The 18223-nt window shown below is 47.3% G+C and overlaps 2 protein-coding genes across 11 annotated transcripts in view; one reads left to right on the top strand and one right to left on the bottom strand.

Annotated features, from left to right (window-relative positions):
• VARS1 (valyl-tRNA synthetase 1) overlaps positions 1 to 5173 on the bottom strand; it is a 47688-nt gene extending 42515 nt beyond the window's left edge. For 3 of the 7 annotated variants that reach the window (XM_084830474.1, XM_084830475.1, XM_084830473.1), the window contains exon 1: positions 58 to 5142. Coding sequence is in view for 1 of the 7 variants with exons in the window: in XM_084830470.1 (XP_084686596.1) it covers positions 4285 to 4295 (11 nt within the window). In the remaining 6 variants the exon portion in view is untranslated. Of the gene's footprint in view, positions 1 to 57 lie in introns of all 7 variants that reach the window. The other 4 variants (XM_084830471.1, XM_084830470.1, XM_084830476.1 and 1 more) reach the window with 4 other exon arrangements.
• On the top strand, positions 5051 to 16498 carry LOC146355363 (uncharacterized). Of its 4 annotated transcripts, none has more exons than XM_084830495.1 (4): positions 5051 to 5213; positions 7860 to 8758; positions 9497 to 9623; positions 12297 to 16498. In XM_084830495.1, exons 2-4 carry the CDS (start codon positions 7949 to 7951, stop codon positions 13205 to 13207), a joined length of 1848 nt encoding a protein of 615 aa, XP_084686621.1. In that variant the 5' UTR covers positions 5051 to 5213; positions 7860 to 7948; the 3' UTR covers positions 13208 to 16498. The 4 variants fall into 4 exon arrangements, with proteins under 4 accessions (XP_084686621.1, XP_084686620.1, XP_084686619.1 ...); XM_084830494.1 differs by having other exon boundaries at positions 5211 to 5392; XM_084830493.1 differs by lacking the exon at positions 5051 to 5213 and adding an exon at positions 5570 to 5746.
• The last annotated feature ends 1725 nt before the right edge of the window (positions 16499 to 18223 follow it).

Here is an 18223-nt window from a genome sequence, read left to right as displayed (position 1 = left end):
GGGTTGGGGGCTCAGCCAGAACATCTGGGGAAGGGAGGGGGCGGGGTCCCCTCTTACCTGCTAGTCCAGCCGGCTGCTGCTTATCCCCCACGTGCTACTTTCTCTTTGCAGGAGGACCCAGCCTGTAGCTGTCTACAGCAAAGCCTGCCTCATCATCACAAATCTGCCGGAAGCAGAAATACATTCCGCTGCATCCACCTCGCAAGGGATCTTCATGATTTCATATGATTTTTAAAGGGGAGACCCACAAACCCACCATCCAATCACAGAGAGCATCTGACTCCACAGACTGAACCCGGATCTGCCACTCGAGGGTGCAGTCACGGCGCAAAAACAGGGATCTGAAGCAGGGATCCTCATGATTTTTGCAAGAAACATACCCCAAAACACCATCATATCACAGAGCACATTTGGCTCCAGGGCCTGAACCAGAAAAATCCCAGACTCGCCACTCATGGCAGCCACGGTGGGAAAACTTGGACCCGAGGAAGGGATCCTCAGGGATAGGGATCCTCGTGATTTTTATGAGAAAGATATGCCAAAATAGTACCATCATATCACAGAGCACATTTGCCTCTGCGGACTGGACCAGAAAAATCATGGACTGGCCACTCATGAGTGCAGCCATGGCGCAAAAACATGGTTCTGAGGCAAGGATCCTCTTGATTTCATGTAATTTTAACAGAGCAAATCCCACAAAGCACAATCAAATCACAGAGCACATCTGCCTCCATGGACTGAACTAGAAAATCAATTTCATCCACGAGTGATGGGATCTGATCTGCCACCACTCTCTCAAGCACCTTTCCCAGGAAAGGGATGTTAACTACTGGCCTATAATTATTCTGACCTGCTGGATCCAAGGATATTTATTTCAGAAGTGGTTTCACCACTCCGACCAGCAGGGAAGAACTGACAACCTCTCAAAATGAGCTAGTCATCCCCTCCCTTCTGGATGTAATGAGCCACGAAGAGCAAGGGTGCTTAGGCTAACTTAAACCAGCGCCTTGTCCACATCCTTGGGTCATAACAGCTGAAAGTCCTCTGACCATAAGACAGTGCCCTGGAGACCTTCAGGGATTGAACTTCCTGAACTGTGGTATCTAAGGGCAGAATCCAGTGCTGCCCATCCACTAGAGGAGCTGGCTGCCGATTCTGGTTCACACTCAGCCAGTCCTGCCAATTCCATCGCACAAGCAGCCCCACTGCTTGCAGACCAGCAATTTAGCACTTCCAGCCAGGGGTAAGTCCCAAAACAAGCAGAAATGCTAATTTCTGGAAGGTGGCAGGTCATTGTGTCTGATCCGCTGATCTGCCCCCTTCCAGAAATGAGTGTTTCCACTCATTTCGGGTTGACCCCGGAAGCGCTAAATCACCGGTAGTGGCCACTTGTGGAACAGAATTGGCGGGGCTGGCCACACCCACAAGGGCTGCATTGGATTCTGCCCCTGATCATGTAAAAATGAGAAAATGCAGCATACCAACAGTCAACTGATTTTTTTTTCTTTTCCTCTCATATTGTGGTTGAACTAGTAGCCATCCAGTTATATTGGTGGACAGCTCCCAGCTACTGTCGGGAGCCAATTGTCTGGAGCAAATTGCTCCTATATTTTTTAAGCTGCATTGGCTCCTGTTATGTTTCCATGCCAAATACAAAATCTTGATCTTTGGAGCATTACCGGCCTCAACCAATATCATAAGAAGGACCATGTGTCTCCATGTGATCAAGCCCACCTGTTTAAAATCTGAAGGGAGGGTTCCGCTTCACATTCTGCCGCTGAGCTTAGTTTCATTGGTACAACGGACAGGACCTTATCTGTGTTGGCAACAAAGCTTTGAAACTGTCTCCCATGGGAGATGTCCCTGGCCTCCTCTCATTCCACCTTCTGAGAAATGGTGAAGAGCATCCTTCTTCACCAGGCTTTTAATGATAATTGAAACTGTGGTTTTATCCCCTTGAATTTGCTGTCTTGACACATATTGGTGCTGTTTTGTATATTATTTTATTTTGTAATTGCTGATGTTGTATTGCTAATTTATGTTGCATTTCTTAGCAGGAAAAGAGCAGAGAAATAAAATAACATACTTTTAGTTATGGATGTTGACAAAATCTGCAATGGATTCAAAAGAATTCAGATTACTATATATCTGACCTGTGGATTCTGCTGCGAACCAGCATCTTCTGCGTGGATTCTGTGGTCTTCCAGACCATTCTTTTACTTTTGGTGGAGATTTGCATCACTGCCCATTAGCACTAATGTGTACTTGCAATAATGTGTTAATGCACATTAGCACTCATGAACATTAGTGAGAATGTGCATTTGCACAAGTAGAAGATAATTCTTGTAGAAAGTAATCCAATTCTGTCAATGAGTGGCTGATGGAATTAAAGACACCCGACAAATACAGATGGAAAGGATCTAAGAAAATCTGTACATCCCTACTTGTATTGGATTACCTGCAGGTAGAGGTGAGCTGTAATGAGAGCCAGCGTGGTGTAGTGGTGAGAGTGCTGGACTGAAAGCTGGGAGATCCTGGTTCCAGTCCCCACTCAGCCATGGAAGCTCACTGGGTGACTTTGGGCCAGTCACAGACTCTCAGCCCAACCTACCTCACAGGGTTGTTGTTGTGAGGATAAAATGGAGAGGAGAATAATGTAAGCCACCTTGGGTTCCTTGCAAGAGGAAAAAAGATGGGATATAAATGCAATAAATAAATAAATTAGATGGTGGACATGTCTCCAAAAACCATGAAAAATCTATTAGATCCCGTGCCTCAGAGAGTTTTTATATCCTTATGATTACATGGTGGGGCTTGTGTGCAAGAATCATGAGGACCCTGCTTCTGATCAAAGCTTGCACAGCATGGTGTAGCACAGCATGCTGGATCCATGCTGATTTTTGTGGTGCACTCCATAGATAAGGGTGCAAAGTGTGACTTAACATTTGATTTTAGGTGTTCCATGTAAAAACTATTAAGATGATTCATGAGGATCCATTCCTCATACACCTGTTGTTGTTCCATGGCAACACCTTGCTCCAATGGATACATATTTTTAGATGCCAGTGTGTATAGAAGGATGAGAGCTGGTTTGATTATAGATTTGGAGAAAGAGGCCTGGTAAACATATCACAACAATCCTGGGTTGTGAGTGTTGCAGTGTGCTGATGAACACTGCCTGATCACCTGTGCTGTGAGTGGGAAAACTGAAATAACCCAGGGATGTTCTGGCCCCTTGCTAGTTTGTTGTGACATGAAACCAGAAACTCTGGTTTGCCTATTCACGATCAATCCAGAGAAATAAGCCACGGTTTGGTTTGGGGTTCTCAGACTTGTTCTGGAAGAGACAAGCCAGACTTCCCTGTTTGCACATCACAACAAACAACCCATGGACGAAACTTTCCTGGATTATTTAGCTGCTCTCAGGACATTTCTACACCAGCCTAAAATCCTGCATTTAAAACGGGGCTTTCTGCTTCCATTTTAAATGCAGGATCATCACTGACTCCCTTGACATGCGCTTCCTCCCTCGCCCCCCTTCTCCCCATATCTGAGTCTTCCGTTATCTTTCATTGATCTCACTCTTCTTCTTGCCACTTTAACTCTTTTCACGGAGAAAACTGAAGCGCAACACAATGGGATAATTTGATAGCTCAAAACGGAACAAAGGTCACAGCGTCATGTAAAGACCCTGCAAACTTCTGTGAAGGAGCAATCTCAATCGCAGGATAAAAGCTCCATGTGATGAAGCCCTCAGTCACAGCAGGAGATCAGGCAGCATGCACTACCATGCTCACTCATTCCTAAAAACCTAGGGTTTTAAAAAAGGGATTACAGGATTCATTATTTTTAAGATTCAGTTCCGAGGATATGTGCCTTGAACCAATGCTTTTGCACTGTAGTGGAATGGTCAAGTACAGGATCAGTAATTTGGTTCAGGTCATGGGCATCCATGTGATCTATGATTTGACCATGTTTTCATGTAGATCCCACATAAAATTCCGATCCATGGTTTTGTGCTGTGCCTATGCCCATGAGTGGCAGATCTGCAAATTTTCTGGTTCAGTCTGTGGAGGCTTATGTGCTCTGTGATATAATAGTGTTGGGGTATCTTCCTTGTAAAAGTCATGGGGATCACTGAAGATGTCTGCCTTGGATCCATGTGGCTGTGCCCATGAGTGGCAGCTCTGTGAATGTTATGGTTCAGTCCCTGGAAAAAAATGTGCTCTGTGATATGATACTGTTTGGGGGTGTCTTTCTTGTAAAAATTATAATGGTACTTGCCTCAGATCCATGTTTTTGCACTGTGGCTACTCCCACAAGTAGAAGATCCATGATTTTTCTGGTTCAGTCCATGGAGACAGATTTGCTCAGTGATTTGACTGTGATTTGCAGGATTTGCTCTGAATAATATGAAACCAAGAGGATTCCAGCCTCGGATCCAAATTTGTGCGCCGTGGCTGCTCCCACGAGTGGCAGATCTGTGATTTTTCTGGTTCAGTCCACGGAGGCAAATATGCTCTGTGATATGACATGTTCGGGGGTATGTTTCTTGTAAAAATCATGAGGATCCCTGCCTCAGATCCATGTTTTTGCACCATGGCTAAGCCCACGAGTGGCGGATCTGTGATTTTTTCTGGTCCAGTCCATGGAAGCAGACGTGCTCTGTGATCGGATGGCGGCTTCGTGGGTCTCCTCTTTAAAAAACGTATGAAATCATGAGGATCCCTTTCCGGTTTCATGGATCCTTGTTTTGCTTCCTTCCCTCCCGAGCTTCAGATTTAGAAAATTGAGTTTTAAAGAATTGTTCCCCAAGCAGAGCTATAAAGCCACGATATCCTTTTGGGGATAAGGCCGCTGTTTATAAATTCTAAAGAATAAGAAATAAGGTGGGGGGGAGAGAGTATCGTATACAGCGACTACTGTACCGTCTTACAACCGCAGCCGCTTCTGCAGAGGCAGATCTTCAGGCAGCCCCGCGCAGGGGCCTCTTGCCAAAAGGCGGGCAACCGCCTCACATAACCATAGAGCCGGCGGAAAAACTGGTAGAGTGGCACACTTCCTAAACTTCCGACAAACATTGAAAGCCGCCACGGGCCATAGCGGCCTATGGACGCAGAGGTGAATCGCTCTCACCCGCGCTCCCTCCGTGGGAAACGCCCCGAAGTGGACCGGAAGTGCCGGAAAGGGCTGCGACGACGTGCGGCTCTATGGTAGGGGGAAATGCTGCGCGACCATAGAGATAGACAGAAAGTAGAGCAAGCGGCGCGCCTGCCTTCGGCCGTGCGTTGGCTGCGGGGTGGCAATTTCATTTACTTTTTAGAGCGCGTGCCCGCGAGCCCTCTCAGAGAGGCGCGTCTCCGCGCGAAGCTCCCCAGGGAGGATAATAACGGTGAGGGCCCCCGCGTGGCGGGAGGGGCTCAGCGCTGCAGCTCAGCAGTCGAGGAAACCGGGCCACTGGGCGATGAAAAGCGCGCAACAGGAGATGTCGCCCCCTCGTCCTCCTGCGGCTGCACCGCCGCCGCCTCTTGCGATCAGGCCAAACTTGACGCTCCGCCTTTTGCACGACGCCCAGGGGCGGGGTACCTGGGGCCCTCCAGATGTTCTTGGACTCCAGCTCCTATCAGCCCCAGCCAGCATGGCCAAGGGCGGTGGGAGCTGTAGCCCAACAACATCTGGAGGGGCTTTCCACCCCGAATCACAGCGTGATGCTTTCTGAGGGACAAAGTCCTCGCTCCTTTTCCAGGCAAGCCTGATAGCCAGAGGAGGAGGAGACCCTTGAAAGCCCCTTCCTGCGCTCCTCCTCCCGGGGTGGGGGAAACAGGGTGTAAAACTCCCAGGCAGCTGGATGGAGACTCTTCACAGCTTGAGGGAGGGAATCTGGAGAGTGAAAGGGCGGCGGGGGGTCGAGGCAGGCAGGAAATTTAAAATTGGGCAGAGGGGCTTGACCACAAGAGCAGCACAAAGGGAGTTGGGAGGCGCTGCCTCCGGGTGGTTCAAGGTGCAAAGAGGGGCCAGGGCACTAAATCTTTAAGATGAGATTATCATATCCCCCCTCAGTCTTCTCTTCTCAAGGCTAAACATGCCCAGTTCTTCCAATCTCTCTTCATAGGGCTTCGTTTCCAGGCCCCTGATCATCTTCGTTGCCCTCCTCTGAACCCTCTCCAGCTTCTCTGCATCCTTCAGTGCCCAGAACTGGACACAGTACTCCAGATGAGGCCTAACCAGTGCTGAGTAGAGGGGAACTAGGACTTGCCAGGATTTGGAGAGAGGAGGAGGACACTGCTTAAGCAGGGAGGAAGCAGTGGTTAGTTTAGCCTTTGGAGGAGGCCAAGGGGAGGTTTGAGGAAGGCGACAAGTGAAGAGCTGCATCCTGCAGCATTCATTTGTAGACTTCAGTGCACAGCTTGTAGGCCTCCTCCACAGGGGTGTTGCTAGGCACTTAAAAGATTTGGGGCCTGGGCCCATAGGGCACAAATCTGGATAAAAAGTTCATATGTCGATCTATATATGTGCAAATGGAGAAATAACTACTGAAATCTATTTCAGTTTCACAGAAGGCAAAACCAGCCAATTAGTTTCTCATACGAATAATTTCAAATAAAATCATTCTTCAGTTAAGATAATCTAAAACTGAATCCAGATAAGACAGAGACCCTATGGGTTGGCAATTCCTAGGTCCAGGAATTGGGCTGTTTGCCTGTTCTGGGTGGTGTTGCACTTTCTCTGAAGAAGCAGGTACATAGTTTGGGGTGCTCTGGATCTATCTTTGTCACTGGAGGCCCAGGTGACCTCAGTGGCCCAGAGTGCCCATTACCAACTCCGGTTGGTACACCAACTATGCCCATTCCTGGATAGAGATAGCCTAGCCATGGTGATCCATGCCCTGCAACCTCACAATTAATCTACTGTAATGCACTCTATGCGGGGCTGCCTTTGTCCCTGGTTCAGAAGCTGCAGGTAGTGCAGAATTCAGCGCTCACTGGGACACCCAGCTATGCTCACATAACATGTTAAAAGAACTGCACTGGCTGCCTATTATATTCCGAGTCATGTTCAAGGTTATGTTATTGTCATACAAAGCCCTAAACAAGTTGAGATCAGCATATCTAGCAGACCACCTTCCCTTATATATACCCAGCCGACCTTTAAGATCATCAGAGGAGGCCTTGCTGGTCATTCTGAAATTAATGGAAGGTAATTTCCATATAATAACCCGACAGCAGGCCTTTTCGGTAGCGGCACCCACCCTCTGGAAAACCATCCCCTGTGCAGTTCAGGAGGCAGAAAATGTGACATCTTTCAAATGCCTCCTGAAAACACACTTGTCCACCCAGGATGTCATGGTTGCCTCTGAGTGCAGAGAGTGGCAGAGTAGTTCGGATTCTGAAGAACTGCAAGATGTGGGGGGAGCAAGTTTCCCAAGCTTGTCCAGACATGGATAGGAAGACTCCTCAGGTTTCAAAGGCCCAGCTGGATGGAGAGGGCCCCTCTTCACACACACACACACACACACCCTGTGAGAGATAGCAAACTTTGGATTTGGATATCCATTGGATATAAATACATCCAATAGAAAAAGTTTTTTCAAAGCTTAATTGCCATTGCAGGGTGAGAGCTTTTTGGGGGAGAGGGGGTTGCAGCATATGAGGAGGGGAGAGTTAACCCTTCCCTCCCCAGCTGCAATCCCCCTTGACATTTGCCCCGTGTGGCAATTAAGCTAAGGAAAAAGCCCTTCCATTGGCACCAATGGACACTAGGTGCTCTGGGGAATAGATTCGGGGCCAAGGCCTCATGTGCCCAGGCCTAGCAGTGCCTATGTTCTCTTATTTTTACTGATTGTCTTATCTTTCTCTCAGGGAAAATCCCCTCTCCCCTTTATAGGAATACCACATTTCACCTGTGAAGATTATATGTTTGAGAAATTCACACTGAGCCTGTGCAACTAATGAGGAGCACCCGTTCAGCTGCCCCCCATCTCCAACTTTTGAGGGAGAAAATGGCTGCCATGGAAAGAGATGTGTCAGGGCTGGCTTTCCCATTTGAAGCAATGCTCAATCAGGGATTGAAAATGGAGGAGCTGGAGCCCGCAGGCCCTGAACTGAGGAATGGCGTGGGAAACAGCCTTTGCACTGTCCGTGTGGGGAGTTGTGGGGATTGTGAGGAACAGACCCTTTCAGAAGAGGTCAAACAAGAACCTCATAAATGGCTGCAGCAGTGCTGGGAGGCCCAGTTGCAGGCGTTTCTGAAAAGAATAGAATTCCCCCAGTCAGAGTGGAGACACCCACAGTTGCCAAGAACCATGCCAGTTGAGAGGACATCTTTTCTGACCCTCTGTGAAGGAGTAACTGACTCCAGTGAGCAGCCTGGTGCTCAGGGGTTGGCCCAGTTCCTGCCAGGCCTCAGCCCAGAAGCCAAACAAACTGGTAGCCAACTGTCAGGCAGTGTCAAGGCCGACTGCGGGAAGATGGAGGAGGAGCCGGACACAAACTCAAGGTGCCAGTGTTTCCGACAGTTCCGCTACCCGGAAGCCGATGGCCCCCGAGAGGCCTGCCGGCAGCTCCGGCAGCTTTGCCATCAGTGGCTGAAGCCAGAAAGGCATACAAAGGAGCAGATCCTGGAGCTGGTGGTTCTGGAGCAGTTCCTGACCATCCTGCCCCAAGAAGTCCAGAAATGGGTCCGGGATGGTGGACCAGAGACCTGTTCCTGGGCTGTGGCCCTGGCTGAGGATTTCCTGCTAAGGTGGCCGGAAGTTCAGGTGAGAGAGTCAGATGGTGGTTGTCCAGAGGGGATGTGGAGTGAAAGCCCGGTTTCGCTTGATAACTCAAAAAACTCAGCAACTCGTAGCAGAATGCATGAACAACGTCAACTGGAAAGTACTGCGCTTGAGACGGCGTCAGGTGACATAAAAGCACTGTTCAGCTGTGGCGTGGCATGGTAGTTGAGACATGAGCTGTGAGCCACCAAATCCACCAGTTTAAATCTCAGCCCAGCCATGGACTCCCCAGACTGCCTTAGTGGAGCTTCATCCCCTCTCCCACTCTCTCTGAAGCAGGAGGGATAGTAATAGTGACCTATATTATAGGGCTGTTGTAAGGATTTAAGGATTTATTGAGAGGATGTGTGTCAAAGCATTTTGCGTTGTACATGCTAATTTTTAAAGACAAGCAAGGCAGTGCTTTCTCACACACACAGCAGATTACTCCACTGCTGAGTTGTACAGCAAGCCCTTTTCCTGCCCTTTCTTGGTTGTGGCCTGGGCTGATTGTGAGAGTGAGTGAGTAGCAAACTCTAGGCCAGCCTTCCCCAATCCGGTGCCCTGCAGATACCCTCTGGCACCCTCCCATGCTGGCTGGGGATGCTGGGAGATATAGTCCCAACACATCTGGGGGTCACCAGGTTGGGGAAGGCTGATTGATCTAGGTCTTGTGTCTAGCTTTTGCCCTCCAAGCCTCATCCCTGTGCCCTGAACAGGTCCTCATGGTTATTTTTTCAGGTACCAGGTCCACTGAAGGTGGTAGCTGTACATTGCCCAGAGGCAGAGAGGGCTCCATCAGACACCAGGCAGCAGCCACTCTTCAGGGAGATCAAACAGGAGGTTGACTGTGATGCCAGCTCACCAGGTAAGGACTCCTGGTGCCTAAATTAGAGGATCATCTTGAATTCCTAAATTAAACCTGGGGGGAGGGGCCTTCCTGATGTCTCATATTTTATGGAACACACTCTTAAAGCCCATGGCTTGTGTGAAGAAGGTGTTAGCCTCCCTGCCATGTTTTCAGTACCAAAAACTCAAAAATACATCTATCCAAAATATTTGCCCAGCATGTTGATTGATCTGATTCCAAAAGGTGAGCAGCAATGCAGAAGAGGGTCTGGCTGAATAATGAAACAGTAGATTGCCAAATGAAAGGGGGTGGAGTAGGGTACAGCAGGAGCAGGCAACCTGGTACCCTCCAGATAGTTCAGACTACAAGTCCCAGAATCTGTCTATTGGCCATGCTTGCTGTGACTTAAGGGAGTTCTGGTCCAAACATCTCAAGGGTGTAAGGTAAGAGAGGGTTAAATTGCTCACTATAAAAGTGAATTCCTGGATCTTTCATCTACTGATGTGAAAAGGTTTTGTCCCTAAGTGCGTATAAACATGGCCATGCCACAAATCAAAGCAAGTATTGTGGTTCTGATGTTTAAGGGCACAATCCTTTGCATGTTTAGACAGAAAAAAGTCCTACAATTGCCAGACTGCCCAGCCAGCCAGGCTGGGAGTTGTAGACCTTTTTTTGTCTAAACGTGCATAGGATTATGTCCTAAAAATGTTAAAATCTTATCAAGATGGGAGCGGGGAATGGTTTGGAAAGCATCAGATACTGCAGCAATGCTAAAGCTAAGCAGGTGTGGTCAAGTCTGTGCCCCATCTAAAGGCTGCATATAAGTTTAACAAATATATCTTTATACTTAATATGAGTTCCTTTTTAAAATTCTGAAGAATCCCAGGGCATTTTGAGCAGGCTTCAGAATAACTATGGAATACTTTATTCTGGTTAGTACTTCTACTAGAGGACTGAGCTAACTTGTGGGGGGAGTGTCATGTCAGCAAAATCCTCGCATCTATTTCTGCTTTCAAAAGCATTTTACTGGATTTTTAATCCTTTGTAAAACAAACAGTACAGCCTTTTGTTTCTTTATTATACTTTGTTGTTGTTGTTGTTCAGTCGTGTCCGACTCTTCGTGACCCCATGGACCATAGCACGCCAGGCCTTCCTGTCCCGCGCTCTCTCCTGGAGCGTGCTCAAGTTCATATTCATTGCATCCGTGATGCTATCTAGCCATCTCATCCTCTGCCGTCCCCTTCTCCTTTTGCCTTCAGTCTTTCCCAGCATCAGGGTCTTTTCCAGAGAGTTTTCTCTTCGCATTAGGTGGCCAAAATATTGGAGCTTCAGCTTCAGTATCTGTCCTTCCAATGAGCACTCAGGGTTGATTTCCTTTAGGATGGACTGATTTGACCTCCTTGCAGTCCAGGGGACTTGTAAGAGTCTTCTCCAGCACCACAGTTCGAAAGCATCAATTCTTCGGTGCTCAGCCTTCCTTATAGTCCAGCTCTCACAGCCATACATTACTACTGGGAAAACCATAGCTTTGATTAGACGGACCTTTGTCGGCAAGGTGATGTCTCTGCTTCTTACTATGCTGTCTAGGTTGGCCATAGCTTTCCTCCCAAGGAGCAAGCGTCTTTTAATTTCATGGCTACAGTCACCGTCTGCGGTGATCTTGGAGCCCAAGAAAGTAAAATCTGTCACTGCTTCCATTTCTTCCCCTTCTATATGCCAGGAAGTGATGGGGCCAGATGCCATGATCTTCGTTTTTTTAATGTTGAGTTTCAAACCAGCTTTTGCACTCTCCTCTTTCACCCTCAACAAGAGGCTCTTGAGATCCTCTTCGCTTTCTGCCATTAGGGTGGTATCGTCTGCATATCGGAGGTTGTTGATAATTCTCCCAGCAATCTTAATTCCGACCTGTGATTCATCCAACCCGGCATTTCTCATGATGTACTCTGCGTATAAGTTAAATAAGCAGGGTGACAATATGCAGCCTTGTCGTACTCCTTTCCCAATTTTGAACCAATCGGTTGTTCCATGTCTGGTTCTTACTGTTGCTTCTTGACCCTCGTACAGGTTTCTCAGGAGACAGGTAAGGTGGTCTGGTACTCCCATCACTTTAAGAATTTGCCACAGTTTGTTGTGATCCACACAATCAATGGCTTTAGCATAGTCAATGAAGCAGAAATAGACATTTTTCTGGAATTCTCTTGCTTTCTCCATGATGAAGCGAACGTTGGCGATTTGATCTCTAGTTCCTCTGCCGCTTCGAAACCCCGCTTGTACTTCCGGTAGTTCTCGGTTCACATACTGCTGAAGCCTAGCTTGTAGGATTTTGAGCATCACCTTGCTGGCATGTGAAATGAGCGCAACATGCCGCTTAATATAGTAAAATCTCTAACTGGCATTAAAACTGTTGATCCCAGAATAATGATATGTCCAAAACGACATCTGAATTAAAACAGGAAGGGGTAAAATTGGGGAGGTCCAGGCCAAAACAAAAAAGAGAGACATAGAAGGGTCGTGAAAGGCAATAAGTAGGTGAACACTCAAAACCTCCAGAAAGACCAGTACAGCTGCTGGGAACATAGAAGAAGAAGAAACAAGGTTGAGAGTATTAGAAGACTATTTAGATTAGAGAGAACATCAGGGTTTGCATTATTGTGCAGTGTGGAAAAATTCTCTTTTCTCTCTCATTTCTAGGAGATTATGGGAAGCCTAATGAGGAGGAGCAAAGCCAGACAGAGCGTCCTGGGGAAATGGAGCCTTGTTGGATGTTGCCAAGAAGAGGCCAACAAAACATTTCCCACCGCCTTGATCAGGGAGAAGCCTTAGAACACCAGCAGGAAAGCCGCCCAGAAAAGGCAGGAGGGGAGCGCCTTCTGTGTGACCTTCTAGTGCTTGAAAGGGTCCAGGCAGGAGGGAAATGGTACATATGCTCTTTCTGTGAAAAAAGCTTTAGCCAGAGATCAAGTCTAACCGTACACAAAAGGACGCACACAGGAGAGAGGCCGTATGAATGCCCAGACTGTGGGAAATGCTTCAGCCATTGCTCGAATCTTATTGCTCACAAGACAGTCCATACAGGAGACAGGCCATATCAGTGCGCCCACTGCGGTGACAGCTTTAGGCATCGCTCACACCTCATCGCACACAAGAGGATTCACACAGGAGAGAGGCCGCACAAATGCTCCAGCTGTGGAAAAAGTTTCAACCAGAGGTCTGCTCTCACTGTGCATGAGCGAACCCACACAGGAGAGAGGCTGTATAAGTGCTCGGACTGTGGGAAAGGTTTTAACCAGAGGTCGATTCTCCTTGCACACGAGAGGACCCACACAGGGGAAAGGCCGTTCAAGTGCTCGGACTGCGGAAAGAGCTTTAAGCAGCTGTCGGCTTTGAACGCGCATGTGCGGAGCCACACCGGGGAGAGGCCGTACAGCTGTTCAGACTGCGGGAAAAGCTTCACTCGCAGCTCACTCCTCGTGAAGCACAAGAGGATGCACACCGGAGAAAAACCGTATGAATGTGCAGACTGTGGGAAGCACTTCAGTCAACGCTCACAGCTTGTTAATCACAAGAGAACCCATACGGAGGGGCGGGATGATCAGGGTTAGAATGGGGAGAAAGCTTGGGCTAAGACCCAACTCATAGCATGTGTGGAGGGGGGGGGGACACAGAAAGCAGAGAGGGGCAACGTTTTTGGAAAGTGTGCTAGAAATCATGTCTGTAAATGAGATAGTATTTCTCTAATGCACAAAATACATGCACAGTCCCCTGTGACTCAGTGTAGTTCTCTCTCAATCTCTCCCGATACATGGAGCAGGCAGAAGTGCAGGCTTTACTACAGGGCTGCCCAACCTTTTTGGGTCGGTAGGCACATTTGAAATTTTGAGTGTGTGTTGTTGGCACTCTCACAAAATGCCTGCCACAGTGGGCATGGCTGGTCACAAAACATTCATTTCCCAGAAGGCAAGCTGGTGAAATAAAAGTAACTTCCCAAGAATCTAAGTACAAGACAGAAGTGGGGTCTGAGCGCCAAAACACAAACCATTCCTCTGAACCCAAATAGACAGCGCTGGAGAGCACCGCTTTGCACTGCAGCAAGGAAACCTCCCAGTTTGGAAAAAAGAAAATAAAAAAACCTAAAGAAACAAGAGTAAAATTGGGAGCAGCAGGGAACTTGTGGGTTCCAAGATAGGTGCCCAGGGGCACCACATTGGCAACCCAAGTGTGACTGCCATACATAGAGCTGCGGGCTCCTTGCTTTTCTGCAAGGGCACCATAAACCACTGCTAGCCATATTACAGGTTGGTCAGCTGTGCCATCCAGGAAGCTTCTGTGAGAACCCCATCCTTTTGAAACTTCAGATAGCAGTGGGAAACAAAAGTTAATAAAACTTTAATCCCCCACAGTTGCCTTTTTATGTTCCTCATTACATGGATATAGAGGATAAGGGTGGGTGAATGGGCTGGGATTGACAAAACTATGGTGCAACCACACATGGAATACTTTGTACAGTTCTGGTCACTGCACCTGAAAAAGGATATCCTGTAATTGGAAAAAGTGCAGAAAAGAGCAACTAAGGGCACAATCCAATCCATGTTTAGACAGGAAAAAAAGTCCTACAACTCCCAGCATTCCCCAATTAGCCATGCTGGCTGGGGAACGCTGGGGGTTGTAGGACTTTTTTTACTGTCTAAACATGCTTAGGATTGTGTTCTAAAATGATCAAGTGGCTGGAGCAGCTCTCCTATGAGGAAAGGTTACAACAGCTAAGATTGTTTAGCTTACAGAAAAGATGAGGGAGGGGAGACACAATAGATGTGTACAAAATTATGCATTGAGTGGAAAAAGTGGATAGGGGGATATTGTTCTCCCTCTTGTATAACACTATAACCCAGGGTTCAACCCATGAAGCTGAATGGTGGGGGATTCAGGACAGACAAAAGGAAGTACTTCATATAGCACATAGTTAAACTATGGAATTCGCTGCCACAAGACTTAGTGATGGCCATCAATTTGGATGGCTTTAAAAGGGGGCTAGACAAATTCCTGGAAGAGAAGGCTATCAATGGCTACTAATCCTGATGGCTATATGTTACCTTCAGTATCAGAGGCAGTATGCCTACATACACCAGTTGCTGGGGAAGGAGAGTGCTGTTGCATTCATATCCTGTTTATGGGTTTCCCATGGGGAGCTGGTTGGAGACTGTGGGAACAAAACACTAGAACTAGATGGCTCTTTGATCTGATCCAGCAAGGCTGGTATAAGAATAGGGGTGAATTAACAAGGTGGGTGGAAGGTTATCCACCCTTTTCAGATTACCCGCATTATCCATGTTCCTCAAGCCCCTAATACTTTTGCACTCTTCCAAATCTCTACCATTTTAACAAGGAAGGAATACAGGAACGCTTTGCAGGTCCATTTTGTCCAGTATTTGGTTTCCAGCACTGGCTGCACCCAAAAGATAGAATGTGATAGTAAACCAGAAGTGAGGGTTGTCCTTAGCAGCTGATGATCATTAGAGCTACAATCTGAAATAGATCAGAATTTCCATTGTTAGCAGGCCTAGCCATATCTCTCTGACTTTGTCTATTCCTTATTTAAAGGCATCTCAGCTAGACTGTGGCCTCTTACCCATGACTACGTCAAGAGGCAAGGTGGTCAGAAAACCAATTAGATACAAGGAGTAGTTAATTTTTTTTAAGGGAGATGTAACGTGTGTAGGAACTAAAGTGTTATGGTTGTATAACACTTACAAAAATGGTTGTATGGGAGAGTCAATTCTGGGTGACAACAGCAGGAAAAGGTTGCTGAGGTGACAACAGCAGGAAAAGGTTGCTGAGGAGTATCTGACTACTTTCAGTTATGTATATAGTTTGGTAGCAGCTCACTGCTAAGTAAAGTTTGTTCCTGATAATTCATTCTCTGTGGTTCACTATATAATCTTGAAAACATTACAATCACCACATCTTTTGACATTTGATTACATGTGGAAATTATGCAGTAGGCAAATAACTACATCATGGTCCTGAATCTACTGCCCATCTGGTTAATTTCCACTGCTTGAGCAATCCATGTTGTGTGAACTAATTTGGGTGACAACTTAGGTTTCTGTAGAGTTTAAAATGCATTTTTTTAAGTTCACGGATGATCAGACCTTTACAACGGCAAGTGAACTAAAGCTGCAATCCCACAGAATCTTAAATAGCAGGGTTGGAAGGGGCCTATAGGACCATCAAGTCCAACCCCCTGCTCAATGCAGGAGTCCAAGTCAAAGCATCCCTGACAGATGGCTTTCCAGCTTCATCTTGAATGCCTCCAGCATGGTAGAGGCAACCACCACCTCCCTAGGTCATTGGTTCCATTGTCGTATTGCTCTAACAGTCAGGACGTTTTTCCTGATGTTCAGCCGGAATCTGGCTTCCTGTCACTTGAGCCCATTATTCCGTGTCCTGCACTCTGGGATGATCGAGAAGAGATCCTGGCCTTCCTCTCTGTGATAACCTTTCAAGTACTTGAAGAGCGCTATCCTATCTCCCCGCAGTCTTCTCTTCTCAAGGCTAAACATGCCCAGTTTTTCAGTCTCTTGTAGGGCTTTGTTTCCAGTCCCGATCATCCTTGTTGCCGTCCTCTGAACCCTCTCCAGTTTGTCTGCATCCTTCTTAAAGTGTGGTGCCCAGAACCGGACACAGTACTCCAGATGAGGCCTAACCAGTGCTGAGTAGAGGGGAACTAGTACTTCACATGATTTGGAAGCGATACTTCTATGAATGCAGCTCAAAATAGCATTGGCCTTTTTTGCAGCCATATCACACAGAATCATAGAATCATAGAATAGTAGGGTTGGAAGGGGCCTACAAGGCCATCGAGTCCAACCCCCTGCTCAATGCAGGAATCCAAGTCAGAGCATCCCTGACAAATGGCTGTCCAGCCTCGTCTTGAAGGCCTCCAGTGTGGGAGAGCCCACCACCTCCCCAGGTAATTGGTTCCATTGCCGTATTGCTCTGACACTCAGGAAGTTTTTCCTGATGTTCAGTCGGAATCTGGCTTCCTGTAACTTGAGCCCATTATTCCGTGTCCTGCACTCTGGGATGATCAAGAAGAGATCCTGGCCTTCTTCTCTGTGACAACCTTTCAAGTACTTGAAGAGTGCTATCATATCTCCCCTCAGTCTTCTCTTCTCAAGGCTAAACATGCCCAGTTCTTTCAGTCTCTCTTCATAGGGCTTTGTTTCCAGTCCCCTGATCATCTTTGTTGCCCTCCTTTGAACCCTCTCCAGCTTGTCTGCATCCTTCTTAAAGTGTGGTGCCCAGAACTGGACACAGTACTCCAGATGAGGCCTGACCAGTGCTGAGTAGAGGGGAACTAGTACTTCCCGGGATTTGGAAGCGATGCTTCTATGAATGCAGCCCAAAATAGCATTTGCCTTTTTTGCAGCCACATCACATTGTTGGCTCATATTCAGCTTGTGATCGACGACAATTCCAAGATCCTTCTCGCTCGTAGTGTGGTTGAGCCACGTATCCCCCATCTTGTAACTGTGCATTTGGTTTCTTTTTCCTAGGTGCAGAACTTGGCATTTGTCCCTATTAAATGCCATTCTGTTGTTTTCTGCCCAGCACTCCAGTCTATCCAGATCACTTTGAATTTTGTTTCTGTCTTCCAAAGTATTAGCTATCCCTCCCAATTTTGTGTCATCTGCAAATTTGATCAGCATTCCCTGCACCTCCTCCTCCAAGTCATTAATAAAAATATTGAAGAGCACTGGGCCCAGGACTGAGCCCTGCGGTACCCCACTCGTTACCTCTCCCCAGCTTGAGAAGGTCCCATTGATAAGCACTCTTTGAGTCCGATTCTGTAGCCAACTGTGGATCCACATGATCGTTGTTTCATCTAGCCCACTTCGAGCTAGTTTGCTCATCAGGATATCATGGGGCACTTTGTCAAAAGCTTTGCTGAAGTCGAGGTATATGATGTCTACAGCATTCCCACGGTCTACAAGGGAGGTGACTTGATCAAAAAATGAGATCAGATTTGTCTGGCAGGACTTGTTTTTGACAAATCCATGTTGGCTTCGAGTAATCACGGCATTGTTGTCAAGGTGCTTCCAGATGGATTGCTTTATGATCTGCTCCAGAATTTTCCCAGGGATTGATGTCAGACTGACTGGTCTGTAGTTCCCAGGTTCCTCCTTTTTACCCTTTTTGAAGATAGGGACAACGTTAGCCCTCCTCCAGTCATCTGGCACTTCCCCCGTCCTCCATGATTTCTCAAAGAGAATAGACAGCGGTTCTGAGAGTTCTTCTGCCAGTTCCTTTATGACTCTAGGATGCAGTTCATCTGGCCCTGGAGATTTGAACTCATTCAAAGTAATGAGGTGTTCCTTGACCATATGCCTGTCGATCTCAAGCTGCAATCCTGCCCCTTCAGCCTGTACTTCGCCTTTGCCAGGGGGGTCATAGACCCTCTTTTGGGAGAAGACTGAGCCAAAGTAGGAATTGAGCACCTCTGCCTTTTCTTTGTCCTCTGTTATCATTTTGCCATCCTTATTTAATAGCTGAACAACCATTTCTTTCCTCTGCCTTTTACTATGCACGTAGCTGAAGAAAGCCTTTTTGTTGTTTTT

This window comes from Heloderma suspectum, chromosome 2 (assembly GCF_057233095.1).
Source record: "Heloderma suspectum isolate Gila_16-S chromosome 2, 16-S_ref, whole genome shotgun sequence".
Lineage (NCBI taxonomy): Eukaryota > Metazoa > Chordata > Lepidosauria > Squamata > Helodermatidae > Heloderma > Heloderma suspectum.
Note: the sequence above shows the minus strand (reverse complement) of the source record. Positions and strands in the feature narration are given on the sequence as shown.

Coding starts and splice junctions, on each gene's coding strand:
- LOC146355363 (XM_084830495.1), top strand. CDS start 7,949: ATGAGGAGCACCCGTTCAGCTGCCCCCCATCTCCAACTTTTGAGGGAG. Junction 8,759..9,496: donor TAAGGTGGCCGGAAGTTCAG/GTGAGAGAGTCA, acceptor TTATTTTTTCAG/GTACCAGGTCCACTGAAGGT. Junction 9,624..12,296: donor CTGTGATGCCAGCTCACCAG/GTAAGGACTCCT, acceptor TCTCATTTCTAG/GAGATTATGGGAAGCCTAAT.